This window comes from Colletotrichum higginsianum, chromosome 6 (assembly GCF_001672515.1).
Source record: "Colletotrichum higginsianum IMI 349063 chromosome 6, whole genome shotgun sequence".
In the NCBI taxonomy this organism is placed as follows: domain Eukaryota; kingdom Fungi; phylum Ascomycota; class Sordariomycetes; order Glomerellales; family Glomerellaceae; genus Colletotrichum; species Colletotrichum higginsianum.
The window spans coordinates 1,843,225-1,867,219 of NC_030959.1; the positions used below are offsets into that span (position 1 = coordinate 1,843,225).

General features: G+C 54.1%; 7 protein-coding genes across 7 annotated transcripts; 4 read left to right on the forward strand and 3 right to left on the reverse strand.

Moving 5' to 3' along the window:
• Positions 1-33: 33 nt before the first annotated feature.
• CH63R_08964 (pentatricopeptide repeat domain-containing protein) lies at positions 34-2,667 on the reverse strand (the record flags this gene model as incomplete). Its single annotated transcript, XM_018303938.1, has 1 exon — positions 34-2,667. The coding sequence occupies one exon, from the start codon at positions 2,665-2,667 to the stop codon at positions 34-36; it is 2,634 nt and encodes an 877-aa protein (XP_018155961.1).
• A 405-nt stretch (positions 2,668-3,072) lies between these two features.
• CH63R_08965 (Meiotically up-regulated 65 protein) lies at positions 3,073-4,535 on the reverse strand (the record flags this gene model as incomplete). Its single annotated transcript, XM_018303939.1, has 2 exons — positions 3,073-4,112; positions 4,175-4,535. The coding sequence occupies 2 exons, from the start codon at positions 4,533-4,535 to the stop codon at positions 3,073-3,075; spliced, it is 1,401 nt and encodes a 466-aa protein (XP_018155962.1).
• Positions 4,536-5,907: 1,372 nt separating this feature from the next.
• CH63R_08966 (uncharacterized protein) lies at positions 5,908-6,481 on the forward strand (the record flags this gene model as incomplete). Its single annotated transcript, XM_018303940.1, has 3 exons — positions 5,908-6,019; positions 6,093-6,220; positions 6,314-6,481. The coding sequence occupies 3 exons, from the start codon at positions 5,908-5,910 to the stop codon at positions 6,479-6,481; spliced, it is 408 nt and encodes a 135-aa protein (XP_018155963.1).
• A 269-nt stretch (positions 6,482-6,750) lies between these two features.
• On the reverse strand, positions 6,751-9,585 carry CH63R_08967 (PRP1 splicing factor; the record flags this gene model as incomplete). Its single annotated transcript, XM_018303941.1, has 2 exons — positions 6,751-6,897; positions 6,955-9,585. The coding sequence occupies 2 exons, from the start codon at positions 9,583-9,585 to the stop codon at positions 6,751-6,753; spliced, it is 2,778 nt and encodes a 925-aa protein (XP_018155964.1).
• Positions 9,586-10,016: 431 nt separating this feature from the next.
• CH63R_08968 (rRNA adenine N(6)-methyltransferase) lies at positions 10,017-11,625 on the forward strand (the record flags this gene model as incomplete). The annotated part of the gene is made up of 8 exons (XM_018303942.1): positions 10,017-10,139; positions 10,196-10,333; positions 10,385-10,606; positions 10,659-10,826; positions 10,887-11,015; positions 11,071-11,105; positions 11,163-11,202; positions 11,260-11,625. The coding sequence occupies 8 exons, from the start codon at positions 10,017-10,019 to the stop codon at positions 11,623-11,625; spliced, it is 1,221 nt and encodes a 406-aa protein (XP_018155965.1).
• Positions 11,626-18,290: 6,665 nt separating this feature from the next.
• CH63R_08969 (Phospholipid metabolism enzyme regulator) lies at positions 18,291-21,124 on the forward strand (the record flags this gene model as incomplete). Its single annotated transcript, XM_018303943.1, has 2 exons — positions 18,291-19,449; positions 19,686-21,124. 2 exons carry the CDS (start codon positions 18,291-18,293, stop codon positions 21,122-21,124), a joined length of 2,598 nt encoding a protein of 865 aa, XP_018155966.1.
• A 2,127-nt stretch (positions 21,125-23,251) lies between these two features.
• Positions 23,252-23,859, forward strand: CH63R_08970 (Thioredoxin-like protein 5; the record flags this gene model as incomplete). The annotated part of the gene is made up of 3 exons (XM_018303944.1): positions 23,252-23,469; positions 23,587-23,671; positions 23,779-23,859. The coding sequence occupies 3 exons, from the start codon at positions 23,252-23,254 to the stop codon at positions 23,857-23,859; spliced, it is 384 nt and encodes a 127-aa protein (XP_018155967.1).
• Between the last annotated feature and the right edge of the window lie 136 nt (positions 23,860-23,995).

Below are 23,995 nucleotides of genomic sequence, written 5' to 3' on the forward strand. Positions count from 1 at the left end.
TCGAAGCCTTTCTAGCTTCGGCAGTTTGAAAAGTTATTTGGAGTGCCCATGAATGGTTTCTAGATCTGGCCCTTTCGTGGCATCGAGGTTCCGGTCAGGGGACGCATTCTCGCCGTCGTCTGCAGCCGGTAGGCTACACTCTGGAGCCAGATGCGTAACCGTCATTTCGATGCAGGGACGTCTGAAGGACTCAAGGTTAGGTCCCCAAATCTTCAAGTCAGGCATCCATATCCTCTGGCGGAGGTATATCCGCATGCCTGGAACAGTAGTCCTAATCGCTCGGTCACTCTGCTGCTTGGCTTGCTTGACTACCTGGTGGATCCGGTTGTCAATTTCGCGCGACAACTCCAGGAGCTCGTGAAGGGGCTTCTCGGCACGATGCGTTATGTATCGAGAGTACAAACGGCGAGCCACCCAGGGGCCAAGGTGCTTGAGGGGCCGCGGCGCCATATTCTCCTCATGGAAAGTAGGCAGTGCCGGGAAATCATCCGCGGTCCGCTTGCCGCCTGTCGTTGTTTGCCCTTCTGGGCGCTCTTCCATCAAATCGGAAACGCGACGACGCATATACCAGCTGGTCTTGCCTTCCATACAGGCGTAGCGCCAGATAAGACCCAGTGCGTTTGGTTTGCGGAGCCTGAAGGCTAAGCTGAACAGCTCGTGGTACGATTGCTCATTGAGCGCGATCTTGAGCTCATTCGCCCTGCGCAGAACTAATAGGGCGATGGTGAAGTTGCGTTGAGATCGCGCATGATGCAGAATTGTGTTGATCGTCAGAGAGGTGGGGGTTGTCGAAGGCAACTGGGCCATGATATCGAGTAAGTCTTGACAGCAGGCGAAGTGACCCAGGCGCCCGAGCTCATTCATCATCTTGTTCATGGCACCTCTCGAGACCCAAGATGTGCCGTACTTGGCGTTCTGGCTCCGGATGAACTCGCGAATACCGGGCCAGCTATCCTGGACGCGGTGGATCTCGTGTACGACGAGAGTCTTCGCGATGAGTCGGATGGCGACGGGGTCGGTGAACAGGCCAAGTCTATGCATGATGTGGATCGCATGGCGGCGGACTTGCTCGGACTCCGTGAGTTCAAGGAACAATGACCAAGTTTGTGCATTCGGTAGGCAACCATAATGAATCATCAGCTTCAGGACAGAGTCAAAGTTGTACAAGTCTTTGACCTTGACGCTTCCGCTCAAAACGATGTTGAATGTGCCAGTATCAATTGGCAGGGCAGATTCCGTTCGTTTCCTTAAAAACTCGCGGGCGTCGTCGCGATGAGAATGACCGTGCAGCTCCATGAATTGCAGCGCCTTTTTGAATGCGCGGACCGAGTGTGCCTTGCTTGTAGCTTTGTCCTCAAAAGCAGCATGGAGGAGGGAAATTGCTGCCTCGTTTGCCGCAGTACCTGAACGGTAATACCTTGACACGAAACGCTCAGGGAGTCTTACGTTCGTGATGGCAGTGATATAGGCAAGGAACGTCTGAGGAGTCCACTTTAGCGGCTTCGAAATCTTGTGATACGGCCTGTAATATGTATAATGGCCCACATAGCCCGGACGCTGGCTTTCCACGGAACTTTCCCACAGCCTCTCTATCGTACACGACGACGACTCTTCGGTTTTGGTAGTCGAGAGTGTGCTGTCGATGACTCCGTCGATGCTTATATTGCTGCCACCTTGAGAGGCAAGCCGAAGGATCTCTTCGCTTGCATGCTCCAGAGCATCCTCGTCTCCCGAAAGTAGCAAGTGAATCCCATCATTGGACTCTCTGCCGTTAGCGTCTTCGGGCCAAAGAAGCTCGATATGGCATCGCGTCTGCTCTTGTATATCCCAAATGGTGTGGTCAACCTCGTATAACAACTTGTTCCCAAGTTCTGGATCAACTGAAATCTTGCGTGCACGAGTCTGCCAGGGGCTCTTGAGCGGCCGGGTCCGCAGCCGCATAATTTCCAAAGTTGCGCGCCAGTTGGTGAGGGGCTCCTGCTTGATATATCGGATAGCCTGGAGCCGCAGCTGTCTGAATGAGCCCTGCGAAGATCGCTGATAACTCGTCTGCGTCTCGCGCGGGGCATTGTATTGTATGGCTGGCGCAACCAGCACAGGATCGCGTTGTTCGGGGGTAACGGCGGTCTCTTTGGGCATCTCCTTGTTCTTCTGAGAGGCCCTTCTATCGGGCTTGCTCGTTCGTACGACAAACTTCCCATAGTCCTTGTTAAAGGAATTGAGAGGCCGGGTTTTTCGGACCACTAGGGGCTTTCGCATCTCGCCCGCGGAGGTAGATGCTGCTGTAGCTGGCGAGGGCTGTGGTTCGTTTTCTCGTGTCTCAAAAGCCCGATCGACATCCTCGACTCCTCTCACCTGGTTGGTCCGTCTTTCTGGTGAGAGGTTGCCAGCGTCGACCACCGGTTGCTCGCCTGTCCCCACTGTGGGATTGCCGTGACTCGCTGGCTCAGCTGGACTCTCTGCATTTGCTTTGTGTCGTGGTGCGATGGCATTTCGGGGACTGCACTTGGCGGCTTCGGAAGATGAGTGTATCCAAAAGCGAGAGAGCGATAGTTGAGCCGGAGACGCCCGAGACCATCTTCGAGGGCCCCTGGGAATCAGAGAGATCCCAGAGACGCCAATGCAGTGGGATCGGGCTCTCCATGGTAGCGTGACTCCCAGGGACATTGGCTATGAATGGCCCATGTTGAATGCTGGGCTCACAGTTTGTCGCATCTGAGATTTGGTAGGAGTTGAGGTTGCAAGGCTGGCTATCTTGGCAAGTAGGTACTTTCAGGTACGAAGACATGCAATTCAGTAAGGAGAGAGAAATTTCCACATCGCGCCGATTGATCCCGGTCCCATTTTTTGAGTCGTCACCCCACAGTACCAGGTTGTCTACCTGCACTAGTATCTAAGGTATCAACTACCCAGGGTACGTACATACTCTGTAGGCTAATGAAGTGCCGAGTCAGTTGCAACGCTTCACACTCAAGAGGTAAGCAGCTGCTTGTCCCAGGATAACAACGACGACTAACAAAACTGTATATATAAAGCCGGGTATACAAGAAAATAAGTCTCCCCTCATCATTATTACTTTTTGGGCGACCCAGGTAGGGCGCCAAAGTTGGCGTGGGCTGGGCCACTCTGGTCCACACCCTGCCAGCCCTCGTTCCATCCTTCGTCTTCTGCGACAGCGTGCTTAGCCTCGCCGTTCTCTGCCAGACCCTTAACATCGCTCCAATATGACAATCTTTTTACCTCCTCGTCAGCATGCTTAATCGCAGCGGCAAGGTGTTCCTTTCTCTCTTTTGCCTTGTCCATACCCCCCTGCTGCTCATCTGTGGCGACTGCGTCGTCATAAATCTGCGTCAAGCGACTCAGCAGAAGCCTCCTCGAGGCCTGAAACACAAAGATGCCCATGATGTCGTGCATCTCGTCCTGCAAGTGCTCGAGGTTGTCTCTGGCATGGGATAGGTAGTTTTCGACGGCCTCGATCTTCTCGCGGTCAATTCGGGAAGCTCGCAAGACCGCCATCAACGTCCGGACGTCTTCAATATCGGGCTTTTCCTCCTCCGCCATGCTCGTCTGTACGCTCGTCTTGCTGATGCTCCCTCGCCGGCTGCCAGCAATACTAGAAGAGCGGCTATGATTAGCAGGCATGACGGTGAAATAGTCTGAGTTCAGCATATGCGGGTCGTCTGAAATATCCTCGGGCTTCTTCTTGATTCGCTTGCGAACCCAGCACCTTTTGCGAACAAAGGAATTCCACCACTTTGGCCCATGCCACGAGAACTTCTTGGAGAACATGAAGGAGTATTGCCACCCAAACTGATCCATGGCCACACCTTCTGGACGATGTACTCTCCACTCAGGCCATGCCCATTCCCAGGATGGATCGGGGACTTGGGCTGTCTTCGTCGTTGTGGGACTCGTCTTGTGAAACTGGTTCTGCCATGGCGAGGGGTCGAGGCTACCCAGAGCCTTCCCAGAAAAGAGGGCGACACCGCAAGCTATACAACCTCTCTCGTTCTCCCACAGCACATCAACGGCCGTTTCCCGTTCCGCCGTGGTCGGTCTTGTTCTTTGAGTGCCACTTCGTGCGGGCACTGAAGCCTCATGCGGCGTAGGTCCTACATCGAGAGAAACGTCAGGAGTTGATCTCAGTTTTCCGAGTGGCACGCAATGGGCTTACCTTCGATTTCGATTGAAGGCGCCGTAGTAGCCGTTGTAACTTGAAGCTCGAGCGCTGACGCCTTTTGCCGCTTTGCGGGTTTGGGGTGCTGGTTCCGTTCTTGATCTATCGATTGCCTAGGGGAGTCGGCGACGCCAGCGTTGTGGCCTGTTTCGCCGTTCGTATTTGTGTTGGCATCATGGTCACCCTCTTCGTTTTCGTCCCGAAGCAGTTGTGATCCTGTCGAGACACGGGTAGCTCCACCAATGGTCTCAATGCTCGGCGATGCAACGCGTTCGTCGTGGTTGACGAGGTTAATTTCGTGGTCGTAATCACTGTCTTTTAGGCCGGTAACCCGTCGAGAGCTTCGAAACGATGGCATCGCTACGTGTCAGAGCTTCGTGTGCCGGACGTCAAACGGTTACCACTATCACGCGGCCCCAAGACCCGACGCCGCAAAGGGAGACGCAAGTGGAGAAATGCAGTACCAAGCTGGGCATGATCTAGCTTCGCAGAGCTAATGACGGCACTGATCCTGGGATGTTGGAACACACGAATAGAGACTGGGCTACCCAGACATTGCCAACCCACGACTGTAGAGGGACGGTTTTCCCAGGCGCACCGTCAAGGGGTGGAAAGGGGGCAAAAAGGTCGTAGTGAGGAAGAAGCCCCAGATAACGAGGCTACGGACTGGATGCGCTGTGAAGTGGATGGTTCTACACTACAGGCCAGTTGTATGAGGAAATCAGTCGGGAACCGCGCTTTCGGACCAAGGCAGCATGAGCTAAATCGTCACCAGCCTGGTAGTAGCCAACCGAAGACGCCGGACAAGGTTAGTACAATGCGCGAGCTGTGCGGCGGGAGGGCGCAGCGGGCTTGGTCGGAGAGGCGAGAAACAGAGGTAAGGCCAGGGCATGAAGCGGCGGGTCCTCAGGTCCCGTTGATGATGTAATGCCTGCGATGTCACAATGTTTTTCGAGGCGTCGAGCACCCTTGTCGTCAGCTCTGCATGCCAGAGAGCCTATTAGCCCAGACCAACGCTGCCGAATCGAAATGTGCCGCGGCAGGACGCAATGGGTGATTCGGGAGCCACAGGGCGGCCTTTCAGCCGGCGTAGGAGTCAACCAAGATGATCGGGCTACGACTCAGTGAGGTGTTGTCGAGACGAGAAGAAAAAGAAATATCATCGGTATGACAGCTATGACAAACTGGAGTGGGTTTGGCATTAGACCTGGAAAGAATGTCTCTGTGCGGCGTGGAAAGGGGGGGATCAAGGTACCGAGTTTGTCCCTTCTAAACATATGGCCTGTGCACGCTGGTTGTGGTTCCCGCTTGGGTGCAGGATTCGGCCAGGAGCGGCTGGGGAAAGCTACCTACCATTCCCCGCATTCATGTTGCTCTACGTCATGTATCTCTCACACCCTCACGTCAACCAGGAGCTTCCGTTGCTTGAAATTCCTTGCCTAGCCAGTTAGGTGAGTTATGGTCGCTCACTGGTGCGAAATGCGCCAGAAGTGCAGAAGTGGGAGAAGGATGTAACCGCGCGGAATGAGGCAAGGGCTTGTGGCGCCCGTGATTCGACCGTACTAATACATCGTGCCATCCTCCAAGACGGCTTCTGTTCCTCTCTTTCTTCCTCTTACAATTCAATCAATCATAGTTCGCCCATCTCGACAAACAAGTTACATATACAGCCCATTCGCTCCGAGAAACGACTAGTCACCTTCCTCTACAGACATCCACAATCCACAAACATGTCCAAGTCCAAGGCTCCCATCTTCCTCGGTCTCTCCGCCGCTGGTGGCATCGGCTACTACCTCTACAGCGCAGGCGGCAACCCCAAGGCCGCCGAGGCTAAGTTTGAAAGTACGTCCACCTCATCACTCGCTATCTCTTTGGCCGCACAAAAGCCTCGAGGTCCTAACCAATGCGTCAATAGGTGACGTACACAAGGCATCCGCCGAGGTCAAGTCGCACCTCCCCGGCGGTCGCACCCCTGACGCCCAGAACAAGGGCGCCCAGGTCGGTGCCAAACTGGACGAGGCCGGCGCGAAGCTCGACTCTGCTGTGGGTTTTCCCGTTTTCATGTTTTCCCGTTTTCATTACCCTGCCATCTTTTAGGTGAACTCGGTTTTGTCGGCCGACTAATCACTCTCACAGGTTGCTGAGGCCGACAAGAAGTTCTCCGCGACCAAGAGCAACGTTGAGGCTTACGCCAAGGACGCGAAGGCGGAGGCCCTGAAGAAGGTTGACGCCTTTGATAAAAAGGTCGAGGACGAGGCCGCAAAAGCCAAGAGCGGCATCTCCAGCTGGTTCGGCGGCAAATAAGCTCGCAGGGTTATGGCGTTTCTTCCTTTCAAACCTGTTTATACGGATCCATCATGACACGGGGCATCGGTTGCGATTTCAACTCGGGGATAGGAGTCTTGTGTGATATGAACCAATTCTAATAGGTTGTCTCAATTCGCTGAATATAAGTCTGTTGGCTTCCCATCGATTTTCATTGCCTAGCGCCTGGCAACGTTGTTGCGTGACTTGTTCATTTCTTCTCTCGACGCAGCAGGATTTTGGTCGAATACACATACATTTACATGATATCATTTCTCTAACCTTTCTGCCACCATCTTAAGAATTTCTTCGGTGCCTTTCCGAGCATTGGCAGGCTGCTTGGCGATCGCCTGCCAGTATTCCCCGTGTCGAGGCTCGTTCAAGACGCACTTGTTAATGACGTCCGCTCGTTTCTCCTGGGATCCAGTTAGTTTATGAACGTTAAGCTTCGGCCTGGTGAACGGGAAACGTACGTCTGTGCCGTGCTGGAGCAGGAACTTGTAATACCAAGCCCAGGTGTCGCCGTTGTCGCTGTCCAGCACCAGCGCCTTTTCGAACCAATTCTGAGCCTTCTCGAGCTTGCGTTCACCCCAGAAGATACGGGCCACGGCCACAAAAAGGATCGGGTCGTTATCCACCTTCTTGATGGCCTCCAGTGACCGTGGCTTCCGCTGCGTGCGTGGCTCCAGGTGCCAGATCTGCTCACTCCAAAGGATACCACTCTTCGGTACTTCTTGAAGTGCCTTGGCCATGAGCGACTTGGCCTGATTGATGTTTCCCGCACGTCGCTCGATGCGGACAGACTCGCACCATAGCTCTGGCGACTTGGGAACGGCCAATCGGGCTCGGTCAAGAACGCTCCGAGCCTTGACAACCAGTCCGGCCTTCTCTTCCAGGCGGGAGTAAAGGAGCCACAGGGGGACCGATTTGGGTACCGCCTTAACGCCTGTGCTGTACGCCTCCCGCGCCTGACCGACCTTATCAAGGTCTTCGTAGATTTGTCCCTTGAGCATCCACAACTTAGCCGTGGCCGGGAAGTACTGCAGAGCCCGTTGAACGAGGTCCAACGCTGCGTCGCTGTTGCCCAGCACTCTCTCGAACACCACGCTCTTCATCCACACGCGGTCTGTGGGGGCCTGGTCCCGCGCTTCCTCCAGTAGCTTTCGTGCGCGCTCGGTTTCCCCATTCTCAGCTTCGAGCTTGACGGCGGCGAGCCAAATGTCTTCGTTGTCCGGATTTGACTTGAAGGCTCTGGCAAGCACCAGCCTGGCATTGTCGACTTCGCCAGCTTGCCACTTCTCCTTGGCCAGCATCATCCACAATACCTCGCTCTTGGGGCATGCTTCGACAGCCTTCTCCAAGACCTGAGCAAGAGACTCCTTCGTTCCGTGGTTTCTCTCCAGGTCGGCGGCGGCCATCCATAATGTCCTGCTGTTGACGAAAATACGTAGCGCGTAGGAGTAAATAGCCCGCGCAGTCTCGTACATGCCGCGGTTGATGCTACTTCTTGCATCCTCCATCCAGGTGTCTTTGCGGTCGTCATCCTCGTCCAGACCGTAGCCCAAGGTCTCTCTGATGATGTTTCCGCAGGTAATGACAGCGCCCTCCTCCTCGCACTTCTCGGCTTCGCCAATCCACTCCTCGCGCTTAGGCATGGCAGATTCCTTGACGAGAACCGCGACGGCACGTTTCATGACGTTCACCTTGGTGCCCTCGCCCAGCTGCTCCTGCAGACGAGCGGCAGCGATCCAAATCTCGTGAGAGGTGGGAACCGCTTTGCGGGCCCTGTTGAGTACCTTTTGGGCGTTTTCGGGACTTTCCAGTCTTGCCAATGCCAACCACAGATCAACGGATAGGGGTATAAGCTCTGTTGCTTTGGCCAGCAGCAGCCGAGCATCTTCCGGATCTTCTTCCAGGTTGACCGCTTCTTTCCAGAGAGCCTCGGATTCGGGAATGTGGTCTAGGGCGAGTCTGATGACTCTCTTTTTCGCTCTGGGTTCGTTCTCCAGTCTCATCGCCTCGACCCAGAGACGCACTGACCGGTCGTTTTTCTTGATGGCTTCCGCAGCAATGATCTTGGCGTTCTTGCCCTCGTTAAGCCGGATGTTCTCTAACCAGACGTCCTCGCTCTTGGGGCAGTGGGTACATCCCCGCGCAATTACATTGCGCGCAGCAACTGTCTTGCCTGCCAGCTCCTCCAGCCGCGCGGCCGCGATCCAACCTGGCGCATTGTTCGGATTGGTTTTGATGACAGAGGTCAAGAGCTCGCGGACACGGTTGATGTCCCCAACTTGAGCTTGCGACTCATTCAGGACACTCTTGTTCAAGCTGGTGATATAGCCCTTGGGATCTATTGTCGACGCGCTGCCAGCGACCGACTCAGTACCGTCCTGGGACGCTTGTTCAAGTCTTGACTTGAGAACTTTGTCTCTCGCAGCACCGATCTTTGCGAAATTTGTCATCGTACCGTCTGTTGCGTCTGCGCTTGATGAAGCGCCATCCTCTGCAACGGTGGTGCCCAGTTCGGACGAGTCTCTTGCGGCAGCAAGAACGCTGTCGGGAACGGCATAGAATCTCTGGCGCAAGTTCTGCTTGCTCCTGCGATTCTTTCCTGTCAGATCTCCAACCTCGGGGAGGTTTGCCCATTCGTCGTCCGTGACTGTCGAAAGCGCTCTCTTGAGGTCTGCAAACTGCTGCTGGATCTTGGGGTTCTTCCGCTCATATTCCTCCTGCTCGGCCTTTTCGCGCGCTTCTCGTTGTTTTTGTCGCCTCCTTGCCATCTTCTCGTCTACCTCCTTCCATATCCTATCGGCCTCCTCGTCGTCCTTGTCGTATACGCCACCAGCGAACAGGCCAACCTCGTTGTCGGGATCTTTGAATCGGTCGTCATCGTCGTTTTCGTTGTCGTCCGCCTTTTTGCCGTCGGTTCCAAGTCCAAGCTGCGCTGCCCGCTTTGCGACAGCCTCCTTGATTTGATCTTCTGTTGGTCCTTCACGCGCAGGGCCCAAATCGGATCGCGTCGTAAAGCCGGTGGCGCCTCGACCAAGACCGGCAACGTAGTTCTCGGGAGCCGGCTGGCTCAAAAAGTCGCGTCTTCCAGACATTGTATCGAGTGCGCAGTTCTCTCTTTGTTGATCTGGAAATTTGGGCCCAATGCGCACCGCCTGGAGTGATGTGGAAAAGGCAGGGAGATCTTGGGAGCGGCTGCAGCTCCAGAGCTGCGCAAGGCTGAAGTGGTACTAAAGTTTTTAAAGTGTGGAATCCCTGCCGCCACGACCTTTAGTGGATTGGGTCCACTAAAATTTCCAAAAGGCTGCCCCTCCATCTTCACCGCAGACTTCGACATCATCAAGATTCCAGGATCGTATTCGCTCACGCTTTCGAAAAGTACACGTACGAGTACTCTGCAGAGGTTTTACCCTTTAATACAACGTTTGCGAAGAGACAGACAAAATGGGGAAGGCCAAAGCTCCTAAGCGGAACGCCGCCTCCTCCTCATCCGGCCCGTACTCTCGACCCTCCCAAAAAACCAACAATGTGTTCAAGTTCAACGTATGTAAAGTGCTATGATGGTCTCGAACACGTTCTAATACCTTTGCAGACAAACGTTGGTCAACATATCTTGAAGAACCCCGGCGTGGCGGACGCGATTGTACATGTATGCCTATACATGCCATGCCCACGACGAACCGTATACTGAACAGATCCATTCAGAAAGCCGGGCTCAAGCCCACGGATACCGTTCTAGAGATTGGTCCCGGAACCGGTAACTTGACGGTTAGGATACTGGAGAAGTCAAAGAAGCTCATCGCGATCGAGTTTGACCCTCGAATGGCGGCCGAAGTCACCAAGGTAGGGCATCACGCAGGCAGGACGATGCTCAGGGACTGACAGGATACACAGCGTGTGCAAGGAACGCCCGAGCAGCGCAAGCTCGAGGTCATGCTCGGAGATGCTATCAAGGTTAGCTTCGCCCCTGCCCCGAAGGCTGGTTCTTGCAGGCACTGTGGCACTCTATGGTGGATTGCTGGCGGCCCTGCTTGCCGTGAATTGGGGTTTGCTAACAGCGAAACTCAGGTTGAATGGGTTCCTTTCGATGTTCTGATCTCCAACACTCCTTACCAGGTAAGTCAATCAAAATCTTGCCACATGGACCACAGGGCTAACCCACTGCTAGATTTCGTCGCCACTCGTTTTCAAGATGCTCGCCATGCCCAAGCCACCGCGACAAGCGATTCTTATGTTCCAGCTGGAGTTCGGTCAGAGACTGGTTGCCAAGCCTGGAGACAAGCTCTACGGAAGATTGAGCGTCAACGCCAATTTCTGGGCTACATGCTCCAACGTGGTGGGTGACAGGCACAGCACAGCTAATTAACCCCGACTAAATTCACTGACAGCCCCGTAGATGAAGGTTTCCAAGGCCAACTTCCGGCCGCCGCCACAGGTTGACTCTTGTGTTGTGCGCATTGTGCCCAAGCAAGGAGCCGAGCGTCCCACCATCGCCTTCGAAGAGTTCGACGGTCTTCTCCGCGTTGTGAGTACTGAACCGGCACGACTTGGAGCGTTCTCCCTTTAACAATCAATGATAGTGCTTCAACCGTAAGAACAGAACGATGAGGGCAAGGTAGGAAGGATACCGTACATATGTTGCATAAGCCAACTATTCTGACATCAAAACCAGCTGGCTCGGTACCAAGGAAGTGCTTCAGATGCTCGAGAAGGTAAGTTCCTCGAGACGTCCGTCTACTCAGCGGTACTTTGATTTGCTCACAAAACAGAACTACCGCACATGGGCAGCCATGAACAACGTGCCCCTGGACGATTCCCTCGTCGAGGACGATGAAGACGACGTCATGGAGATGGACGACGACGAGGACGTTGGCGCAGATGACAATGACGATGTCGAGCCCATGGACGACGACACCCCCGAGTTCTTCAAGGAGCTTGGTGCCGCTGCCGGCAAGGCGCCCGAGAAGACCAAGAGCAAGCGCAAGAAGACAAAGGTCGCCGCGCTCGTCCGGAGCAAGATTGAACGCGCGCTCGAGAGCACCGGTCTGCTGGAGAAGCGCGCGCGCTCGTGCGACGAAACGGACTTTTTGAAGCTTCTGTCCGCCCTCAACTCCGAGGGCATCCACTTTGCTTAATCTAGTAGCCTGGTGAGGGGGAGGAGGGGTGTCATTTACCTTGGATGGCATTTGAAGGCCTGGCGTTTGGGCGTACAAAAAAGCACTAGACGGAGAAGGATATCAGGTTGCGGGTATAGAATGATGATATAGGGCAGGTAGAACATTCACAATCTCGACGGAGATGCACCGCGCTTACCTGCGATTACACTCTGCTTCGCATTATTCCGGTGAACATCGCTCGAATATCATAAAAAAAAAAGTGTTTATATGCACCACGAGGCAGGGTTCGACCGTCGTACGGGGGTAACAAGACACTCATTTCGTCCAACCTTCCATCGGCCCGATTTATTCGATTAAACTGATGCGAGGAGGGAGGAGGTTCGGCTGCTTCTCCCCCCCCCCCCCTCGACGCTTTCGCAAATCTCAAGGAAGCATCCGGCGAGGTCACATGTCCACATCGCAAGCCTGAATTTTCGTTCTCTGCAACAAGAGCCTCCCTCGCGTCAACCCGCCGCGTACTGAAGCAGGCAGAGCCCGTACAAAACCTCTTACCGTCCCATGTAGAAAGAGATATACATGTCCACACCTCGTCCATTCCTTCCGTGAAGAGGGGGGGACGGCGCTGGTAGTAGCTGACGGGGGTGGGCTGGTGATTTTCCCGTCAGGCCATCAGGCCGTCATCATCATGCGCCTTGCAAAGGGACGCACACTGCTGCATGTCGGCTAGGATTTCTCTGCGCAAGCCAGCTGGGCAGGCACGGAAGGTTTGGATGATCATTGAAATGGAAACCGCTTTCCACAAATAAAAGGCATGAGTTACCGACCATGTCGCTCGTCCAATCCGGATTGGGCCAGTGGAAGAAGCGGGCAATTTCTTCTTCTTCCTCTTCTTCCTTTTCTTCTGCAATGAGGTACTCACCGGCAGGGAACACTTTCCATTTGAGGCATATATCATATTCTTCTCACATGGGTATACATCGCCGATAGGAACAGGAACGAGTGAGGTGTGGCTTGCTGCATGCAGTTCCGAAAAACTACTGGACAGAAAACATGCACGCCAACACACATACCTTGCTGCGCCTTGCAAGTAGACCACCCATCACACCCGGAACTGTATAGATGAATAGTGAGGAAGGCTGCCCTACCCGCGTAGGTTCTTACCGCCAACGCATCGCGACGAGACGAGCAAGCCCTGTCCCATCTGACAGGTGCCCGCCATCCAGGAAGGCGGGTTGAATCCAACGCCAAGTGGGTTGGCTGTCATGTCCTGTCTCGCCTCGTCTGGCCGCCTAGAGCTGCCCGAGAGAGGTGCGGCACGTCATGGCTCAGTCCTCTCCCCGTGCTATCCTTCGTTGTCCCAACCTATTAGACTTCCGGGTTCCTGCGCAGATGATCAACGCCCATCAAGCGTTTAGCCTATGGTTGAAAATACTCATTGGGTTTTTCATATCACGCGCTGGCGAGAAGCGGTATAGACGTGGGAACCTGAAAATTTGCGTATGAGGCAAGGTACAAAGCAGGAAATGAATAGGATACTGGGCAACGATTTTGGTCTTTTAACAGCGCCTGGTTTTTCTTCGTGTTCATTGTAATACAGTTAGCCCAAGGGGCCGGCTGGAAATTCCCAGTTGGAAACTGCTCAGTACTTCGGCACACTCACACGGGAGTGTGAAACCTACTTACCGATCCTCCCGGTGCCCTCTTTTCGGCACTGGCATTATGTTGCGTGATAACGAAGCCTCAAGTACGTCGACGCCCTCATCTCTGCGCCCGACTGAGCCACCCTTGAGTGTTCCTCCCTTGTATTACTCTGTAGGGGGCATCTTCGATGCAACCTGGGCTCAAGCTGGAGCAGTAGCTGTCGGCGTATGCTCGTCGCTCACGTCCCACAGCATCAGCTGTCAGATCAGCTATTAGTCGGGCTTCGGCTTTTCAAGCATCACGGCGGCCGGTGAATACCTCGGTCAGGGCGCGCAACGGGAAAACCTGTCAGTTTCTTGCGGGCCTGTCATGATCCATCATACGGTGGGCAAAACCATTGACCAGCCCGATGGGGATAGGCGTTGATGAGAAGACACCAGGAACGGTCTGGTAAGGCGAGCCCGGATCCTGTCAAAGAACAACCATCACCGCGAGGGGGTTGACTGACGGTGAATAACAAGTAAAACAAGTAAAGAACAAGACGTCTCGGTAGCGTACCAGTGCCCTTCTGGGCCTTACTTTGCCCCCCCCCAATAACAACAACAACAAGCCAGTACGGTCCCATTGAGGATCTGTCTGGGACGCGCAGGTAATTGCCCCGTGAGCAGGTGGGTTCAGTCCACTATGACATTTAGTCGAGGGGCCGGGGGGGCCGCTGTCCTACTCTCGTTTGGGGGAATGTCTTGGGTTTTCCAGAACCAAAGACGAAGGTGCCCCCCAAGAGCCCGAGATTGGCCGCACATGAAGACGCAGCCAGTCGCGTGCCTGCCATGTCGTCCACTTGGCCGCTTGTGAGAGGCTCAGAAAGCCTGGCGTCACAAGTTGAGTCGGTGTTTGCGTGAAGCGCAGGGGGGGGGGAGGGGTTGGCTGTAGAGGATAGGATACAGAATGAGGACAAGCGGTGTTGATGGCGTATGCAAGCTATGCCCGTACTTTGTTTCTAGGGCATTGGATTCGACACACTTTGTTGGTGTTGAACCTCCTTGGCCACAACGGCCAAACCGAAGCATCGGAACGACGGGTCCGGGAGAAAAGTCTCAATGTACCAGTTTTCGACATGATGGGGTCTGCTGTATGCCTAGATGCCATCATATGGATTGATCATTTGAGGGCCAAACATCCGTTCGCGGCGGGCACCACGATCCATAGTCTGTGAAGGCTGGAGTGCGCAAGTTGTGTTGGAGTTGACTACTGTTATGGTCCCGACTCTCGTTAAGACAAGCGACATGCGTGAACATGAGATTTGGATGTCGTTCGGCCCCGGGTCCGACGCCCACGTAATCGCATCTGATTTGGCATGCCACACAAGAGTACATATTCTTCCGAGCGGTGTCGCGCCTGTAGCAGGTAATCGACGACAATAGCACATCAGAATGGGTAGCTAGACTTCTTCTCCGGTGATCTCGCAAGCAATGAGCTCCCACCGCACATCTTCGTCGGGCAGGGCAGACTCGTAGCGAAATGACTGCAATCAAAGGGAGTCACCGTAGTGCCCTGAAATCCATTTCCTGCCATGGCATCCGAGATTTGGAAATAGCGCAGTTTTGAAGCAGGAAACACACCAAATTGCAAGTCCCATATATGCCCTTCGTCCCCTTAGCCCTGGCAGTGAGTTCATAACAGCACTGCTGTTAGAGAAGAAGGAAGAATCTAGAAGCTGGGGAATAGTTGATTAGTGTCGAGAGAGGCGAGTGGCGGCGCAAGCGGCAGTGAGAGTTCCATCGAACCCGGAATTCACTCTTGTCCACCGTCCGGGAACAAGGGGCGAGAGAGAGGGACAACATGCAAAGCAGGGGCTCTTATTGGAAGAGCGGCGTCCCGAGGTTCCAAAAGCCCGATCCCAAACAGCGGTGATGGCGGCGGGGAAACTGGATGACAGCCCGCCGCTGGTGCAACAGAAAAAAAGAAGGGAAAAAATGGAAGGGAAAAAAGAAAGCCGAGTGGGTCATGGATGGGGATCAGCTGCGCGGTATGTCCCGGGTTTGCCTTGCTTTGTGCCCGGTGTGTTTGGGAGCGACCACAAAAGTTGAATCAAGCAAAATTCCAGGCGGAGGATAGAGGAGTTTGGGGGTTAACTACATTGTACCTACCTACCTACCTACCGTAGGTACATCACAGCCTGAAAGATACCTAGGTACCTAAGTAGATAGATAGGGTACCTTGGCTTTGGAGGCAGCGGGTTTCGGGCTGCACTCATCACCCACTTTCATCCACAGGACCGCAACCCAAAAAGAACGAATCAATCTGGAGAAAGTCATCTAGTAGAGAAGTTGCGGTCTGAGGCATTGTCTCCCGTGTGGTTTCAGGGGCTAGGAGGCATGGGTCTCTTTCTTCGATGAATCGGCCCAAAGCAATCGCCCCAGTCCAGAAGGCAGCAGGAAGAAGGAGTTGTGAGAGTTGAGGCAGGGCAAGCGCAAGTGCGCAGAGTACCGCCTACCTTGCCTTGGACTTATCGGTCTACTCGTACCCTCGTATCTAGTACCTTTTTGGAAAACGGAACTCTTCCCCCGCCTGAGTGGTCCATGTCTAGCGGGAGAAAAAGTACATATCATGGATGGTGGCCCGGACACTCCAGCTGCGAACTCCGATGATGTTAACGCTGTGCCTGGCCATGCCGTCTGGCGAATTGTATTGTGGGACCTGTCGCGGCTCCTCCTCTCAGTCTTTACCCCTTCGCCGTGGCAGAATACGTTTCCTCGCCTGGCCCTCCCCTCCGTCTTTGGTCCTTGGTGACGCTATGCTGGGACCTGCAGCAAGTCGGGTCCATTTCTCGCGTTGGCTTGAAGGAATATCCGTCCGCGGCGCCGCCCCTCTTCCAATGCTCCGGTTTTCCTGTTCAGCGGAGAGGAGAGGAGAGGAGAAGAGGATGCCCAGGATGGCTAACAACCGTGACCAGTCTGCGCAGTCCACACTAGTTAGTCAACCACAACCCGTTAGGAGAGAACCGAAAGGTAGAATCTGGTGAGGGGGGAAGCCCATTGCTGACCTGTTCTGATGGGTCCTGACACAAAGCTTCTGATTGCTGCGGACTGTCAGGGACGCTTCCGCGGTGCCATGCGCACCAAGCTCCCAGACCCAGACCCAGACCCAGACCCAGAACCTGTCCAAGCCTTCGTTGTTTGCCCCCTCCCCCACCTCAACGAGACGGCGAAGTTGAGCAGAAACATATTTATGCTAGGATGGAGCTAGAAGACTAGAGACTGCCTAACCAGTGCAAACATAAGGGACAAGGAAGGAAGGGGCTAGGAACGGAGGGAGACAGGGACGGACGGCAGTAGCTGCAATTGAGATATCTCGTTCCGCGAAGGGGAATTCATGATTCCTAGAGAAACACATTTGGAGGTGGGGGGCGGATGCCCATCCCTTCGTGAATCAGTACCCGTGTGCATAGTATGCATTTTTAGTTTTTAATTTTCGTACAAATAACGTAGGTTTCTTGGTGGTTGTTTGCCTTGGTGCAACTTACTCGTCTGCTTTGTCTTTGCGCCCCCTCCCGAGCTCTCGTCCTTTTCGTGGTTCCCGACCTTTGTCGCTTTGCCCGCAGGAAACAGGCGAGGGGCTTCGCTCCGGACCTGTTAGAGGTTTTGTTTGCATCCCATCCGTGCCGTTCCTTCAAAAGGTAACCTGCTTCGTGGTTGGTCGGACAGCACAAGGTATCTCAAGGGGGGGTGTCTACAATTAGAATGAATGAATGTGTGCGTGTTGTGTATATCTTGTATTCCATATCTTCCGACGATTGAACGAAAGAGCCATGACTTTCTATCTGTTTTGGCAACAGTGACAGCAGTGACAGCAGTGCCAGCAATAGGCACAATGCTTACTTTATACGAGGTACTTGCATAACAAAATGGTGATGAAAAGAGTGCGTTTTCATTAGCCAAGCAGACACAATTAGAAATGCCCATAATCGTCAGCTCATCATACCTTTCTACCATCCCCTCCTCTTTGCTCCTCGGCAGACGCCAGCGGAAGCAGCTGTGGCATGAGAAGGAGAGTGTCCTTCACCCTATGTCGACTTGGACGTCGCTCGGTACCTGGTTTGTTGATGACCGCCTGATGGCCCCTGACAACTCGCGAAGCGCATGGGTCTCGTCAGATGGTAAAGTACTTGCGCTACGTACCGTCAGACCTTGAACAATGTACCTGCCCCCTTGCAAAACAAGGCACTGCTTCTTTCGGTGCTGCTCAGGTCTCTAGTAGTCGCTTGCTGAGGAGGCCAGCGATAGGCGTCACCTTACCTAGGTATTGACTGGTCGATGAGGTACGCCACTGATACCTCACCTAATTGCCCAAATCAGCAGCACCAACGAAAAATAGGTACCTCCCGTACCTACGTGCCAGCGCCAACACACCTAGCATTGTCCATTACCCCCTCCGTTTTACTTTTTCTTTGGCTTTGCACTGACAGCGTTACTGACCTCATTCCCGTCTGGTCTCCCACAACCACCACCGACCTCCACCAACCTCAGCCGTCTTCGTCTTCGTCTTTTACATCAGACACACCACCACCACACACACTCACACTCCCGTTTAATCTTGCACCACCACTTTTGATCCCTCCCTTCCCCTCATTTAGAGCTTCTTAGTCTTCGTTGCCAAAGCCATAATCTATAGCAGTTACCGTTCTGCGGCTCACTCTCACTCTTGTGTCCTGCCAAACAAATACACAGCAGCCAACTCGCCCGCAGCTTAGCAACTCATCGACTACGAACCCCAACACGACGGCGCATTCGTCTTGCGTCAACCCAGCCTTGAGCAGCACAACAACCCGCCGAGACGACATTTCCAGATCCCTAGTAGGACCGCATCCTCCCGCACAGAATCCCATTGCATCCCACGTCGCATTGCCGAACATCATGATAGGCCTGGTTCCGAACCACGACTGCCGGCTCCCGAGTTAACAAAACCCAACCACATTCGATTGGTATGAGGACTAGACGAGCCTCCATTCCCTTTGCTGTCTCACTTGACAATCCTCGGCCATGGAAAAGACACCCATCACCACGAACGGGTCCTCTGACGCAAGCCAGTCGCGATTAGTACACGCAGGGGCGTCTGTCACTCCTCCCTCCAACACTCCTACCACCACCGCCGAACCCCAGCCGCGCTCCAAGGAATCCTCGGCCACCACATCCTTAACACCATCGCCGTACAACTCCCGCGACACTTCGCCCTCAAGACAGTCCTCAAAGCCCACGATTGCACCTAAGCCGTCCTCTACCCCCGGGCTGAGGTCGCGCAAGAGCAGTCAGCAGGACTTGACCGCAGTCCGGACGGCCAGGTCCAGCAGCAGCATACCAGGCCCGCCGACATCTTCAAGGGTTCTTTCCGCAGCCACCACTCCTACCCTCCTTCCAAACTCGCAAGAATCCTTTCTTAAATCCATCAACCCCCAAAAGGCGCCTCTCAACATCGAGGTGGCCCAGACGAGAGATAGTCCTCGCTGGCCGGTGTCACCTCGCTTGCGCTCGCCTCCTCCGCAGCTTAACAAGCCTCAAAACCCGCCCGCGCCACGCCGGGGCGAGGAAGAGACGCCGAGAATCAACCTCACGAGAGCCTCTCCTTCTCCTCAACCAGATCCCCTCCCTTCCATGTCCGAGAGCGAGACGGACGATTCGCAAGTCGCCTCTGGTGTGAGAACACCGGTTACTGTAAACGGATCGGCTTTAGAAACAGTGCAGGAAGTCAGCTTGCCGAACTCACCAGGACAGATGGACTCCACGTTGGAAAAGGTCAACGAGAAGTTGGCCCAAGAGGCAGCTGCTAGCGCCGACAACCTCACCCAAACATACAACAACCGGACAGTTCGGCTCAGCAGAGGCTCCCTTCAAGCTACCGAGACGGGCGATAACGCAACGCTCAGAGTGCGATCCCAGAGCTCTGCACCGGTAGCAACTGTGACGCGGCAGTCCAGCGTGCTGTCGAACAAGCAGGGGAAAAGCAAGGCGACGGGAGAAGGATCCTCCCTCATCGTCGAGACGGAAACAGTGTCCTCCATTCCCCAGGTGGCACTGGCGCCCGCTTCTAAGTTAGAAGCTGGGACCGGCACACTCAAGGCAAAGCCTAGCACCGAGACAATTCGACCCAAGAAGGACAAAAAGAAGACCAGCCGGAAGCAACCGACTGTCAACTCTGGCAATGGTGAGACGCAATTCCATCTCTACATTTCCCCAGCGCCTGCGGACAGTATCCGCAGCAATCCATCTTCCGCCGCCCACTGAAACTTTTTTCCCTGGGGGCGGAACGGAAGCTGGCGGTGGTTTCGCGGCAGCCCGCGGGACCCATGTTTCGGCTCTCAACGTGTAATCCTTTGGGAATTTGCCTATTTTGGGAGTTTTCCTCGTTTGCGAGAAATTTACTGACGATACGTCATTCAGCTTCCTCTAAAGCAGACATTTTTGAGGCCAAAGTGGCTAGCGCAGTTGATGAGGCCAACACCTCGGACTCGGAGGAGACTTTCGTTTATGATTCCAACCCCCCTGATGTAGGGGATAGGCGCCGGTTCCATTCCCGAACCCCAAGTGCCACTTCAATGATAAGCCAGGCGGACAGGCCCGGTGGCATGGGCATGCGCTCGATCCACGAAGCTTTGCAGGGCGGCGGTGCCGCAGCGGTCGGCCTGAAGAAGAGCATGAAATTCGTCAATACTTTCAACAGCAACGGAGCTGAGACCCTGGGCGTCGATGAAGATGGCAAGGGCAGCGGCAGAAGCGTTGGACCTGGCTCGGGCCGAGGCACCACCAGGCACCATCACCACAATCATTTTGGACGGTGGGGACGACAGCCTGGTAGCTCACATCCCTCTCTCTTCGATAACGAGTCGCTGTTCCCCAACGCTGCACGATCGAAACTGTCGGGAAACACCTCAAGGCAGTCGTCCGGCCCTCCTAGTCCTAGGGTTGCCAGTTCTGCCAGAGGTGGCTCGCATGCTCTCGGAAAGCGATCTTCGATACAGATGGCTCGTTACGACGCAGCCGATGACACCACAACTACTGGGGCAGACGACGAGCGTACTCCGCTGATATCATCCACCGTTCGGTCTGCGCGAAGAAGCCGGCGTCAACCCACCAACATGCGGAACCTCGAATCGCAGGCATACAGGCAACAACCGTCTTATTTGAACCGGTTTGCCGCCTGTTTAGTGGTGACAATGATGCTACTCCTCGTCATTACCGGCGCTATTGGCTTTATGTTCGCCACGTCACAACCGCTCACGGACATTCAGCTGGTTTCTATCAAGAACGTCCTATCTAGCGATCCGGAACTCATGTTTGATTTGACGGTGAAAGCTCACAACCCTAACATCGTAGTGGTGTCGATCGATCAGGCGAATCTTGAAATATTCGCCAAGTCACCTCACGCCGGAACGGACTTTGACTGGTGGAAGCGGCCACATGACGGGAAGGAAATAGATTCCGAGGACCCAGATATGCATGTCCGGGATGATCCTCCCGACGACCCGCCAGACGATGATGCTGCGCCAAACATGCGCCTGGGTACCATCACCGAGTTTGACAGCCCATTATCTTTTGAAGGATCCTTCTTTAATAAGGGTGTTTCAGCATCGACAGGCACCATGAGGCTCCATCTCCCAGGTAACCATTCTGCTGGGGGCTCCGAGCGCTGGGGCCGGATTATTCAGGATGAGTTCGATTTGATCATCAAAGGTGTCGTTCGCTACTCCCTACCTTTGAGCCAGCGGGTACGAAGTGCACCGATATCTGGAAGAACGACAGTCAAGCCCAATTCTGCCAACGATCCATCCCTTCGACCAAACACAACCTTGCCCGGTGAGGTACCGGGTCTTGAACCGTAGGGCCCTTTCACTGGCAGTCAACACAACCACCCCCTTATTTCCTTTGTCAACTGTATATTGAGCGTGCATGGCATGGCTAGCATTTCGAGGTAAAAGTGGCGTTGAGTGGGATCTCTCAGCAATAAGGGCTTTGGAACAAAGACAAAAGCGACCTGTACATACATACATCTCTTGATGAGACTGTCATCAATGATGATGGCTCTTCTTCTATCTTGAGCCTGCGTATTTGCGCAGGCATACTCTTGCGTTGCTTTCCCTCACCCTCCATCCACTTGTGGAAAACATGCCCTTATCCAGTCGGCATAGCGCATCAGGAGGCATATCACACTCCTTCAGGGACAGGGCTTTTCCTACTATAGGAGGCAGCTCTGGGGCTCACTTTCCACCCAGTAGTTTTCCTTTTAGCGGACTAGGTTTTTCCTTGTCCAATACGGCCATTTCACACTCCAGGGGTTCATATTTTATTTCACATTTTCGCATTAGAAGGGGAAAAGTGGCAACTACACTGTTGTAATTGTAACGAAACTTGATGAGTAGGAGGAGGGAGAAAAGTGGACGAAGGATCAGTTGCGCCCACAGAAGCGGTTGACTGGGAGAGAAATTACACCCAACAACAGCAAAGGTATACAATGGCAATGCAGATTGCGATATTGAGAGGCTGGTAATGAAAGCGTCAATGTGAACAGACTCAGATACGGCCTGAGGGTGATAACACCAACCACATATTTGTTTAGTAGACAAGCCTCGTCATCTCACCTGCTTGAAACATGAAAATGACCTCAATCTCTGGGTAGGCAACATGTCGACCAGCAATGACGTCGAGGCACACCGCTTTCGCTCTACATTGTCTATCTGTGTTTCTGGTCTCTCCGGACAACCAAGTGCAGGTTGGAGTAGCTAAACAGAATGCCAAAAAGTGTCCCCGTCCGCTGGCCGTCATCAAACAGTCGTGAGACCACAACCAGTCTGGCACTTCCGATAAAAACGTTGACCGCCTTCAGTGAACGTCAGAAAGGGGATGATTCGTGGGTAAAGTAAACAGGCCCCCCAAGCAACGTGGGGATTTGTGGTTCATTGCGGTTTGTCCTTCCAATCCTTCGTCGCCTTGGAAACTTCGTCTCCGATCGGAGCCCAACTGAACCCACCATGGCATCTTGTCTCACTCTGGTCATTCTATCGTTTGTTAGCCTTGGGTTGCGGAGAAGATACCCATCCGGGGACACCGTTAGTGTGCGTCGTTGATTTCAGTGAAGCGAAAGAGGAGAGATGGCAGAGGCAACCAGAAAATACTAGTGGGCAGGTAGTGGAGGGCTACTTGAGCCTCTTTCCCTTCAATTATTCGCATCCACAGTTGATCCACTCGATGTACCACCTGGTAGGAAGCGGGCAACTTGGCCGAGCGGTCTAAGGCGCCAGACTCAAGATAACGGCGCTCCAACGCCTACGTCTTCCCTGTTGATCAGGGAGCATTCTGGTCTCGAAAGAGGCGTGAGTTCGAATCTCACAGTTGTCAAATTACTTTTTGACGGCTTTCTAGAGCCTCTCCCTGCTCCCGACCCCCGTCTTCTTTTGTTCCTCTTTGCCTCAGACATTTTAGCCAGATGTTCCTTACCAAGGCAGGATAGCTGGTTGTTTGGTTGTATGATATGGTCACCAGAAGGACTTCCTTCTAGCACATCATTCACTCACGTCTGCTCTCTTCCGACATTCACTCCAGCGCTGTTGAACCTTCCTTAAGACCGCTTCCATGGGGCCAACCACTTTAGAATGTCATGAAGTCGTATGGTTGGAGAGAGGCCCGAACAGAGGCAGCAATCCAACGACGCGCTCGAGGTGATTCTATGGGGGTTTAGTTTGCGCGCAAGTATCAGTCACTTCCGTACACTCGGTTAAATTTCGGGACGCATTCTCCTACCGTCAGATAACGCAAATAATTGTACGAATTGTGCCATTAGCGTTCTCAACGAGTCATATAACACGGGTCCAACGCTCCTTCGCCCACCACTCAACCAAAAATAATAAGAAGGAAAAGCGAGGGGCATTTTCTCCGAGTTTGTTTAGATTCCATACTTCCAGCTCTTTCAGGGGGGAGAACCAAGGCTTAACAGACACACGTTTACGCGTAAAATGCCTGTCATCACCACCAAGGAGTCCGCCTCAGCCGTCGCCGACGCCCTCAAGGCCGAGGCCAGCGAGGCCAAGCCGGCGTACCTCGTCGTCTACGCCTCGCACCGTAACGGACGCTCGTGGTGCGGCGATTGTACGGCGGCCGAGCCATACATTGAGAAGAAGTTTGGCGGCGACGAGAACACCGTTCGGGTCGTCTATGCGGGCTTGCCCGAGGAGTGAGTGGATCGAACCCTCCCCTCGTCCCCATTTGCGCACACCTAGTGCGCATGTGAAATCGCCAAACGGAGTCGCATGCCGCGCCGATGTTGCTGTTGCTGACGCCGGGGCTACAGGTGGAGGACAAAAGAGAACCCGTGGAGACAGGCGCCGTTCAACGTCACGAACCTGCCTACCCTGATCAAAGTTTCTGGCGAAAAGGTGAGTCTTGCCCGTGCCCCAGAGGGCCGCGACCTACACAACCGTCCGCCCTCGCGACTTCTCACAACGTCATCCCCAACATGACGCCGCTGACATGTGAGTATCAGAAGTGGGAAAAGCTTGTTGAGGCGGATGTCTACGACCAGAAGAAACTCGACGCCTTCGTCGGCGGCAACAGCCGCCTGTGAGTATCCATACAAGCAAGCTCGATAGAAAAGAAGAATAAAAAGTGTAAAGCATTTGCATCTTCCAGCGGGTAAGATATCGTCCACCTATCGTCCCTTGTCGACAGGGTTGTGATACCATGTGTAGGGCGCGGGCGAG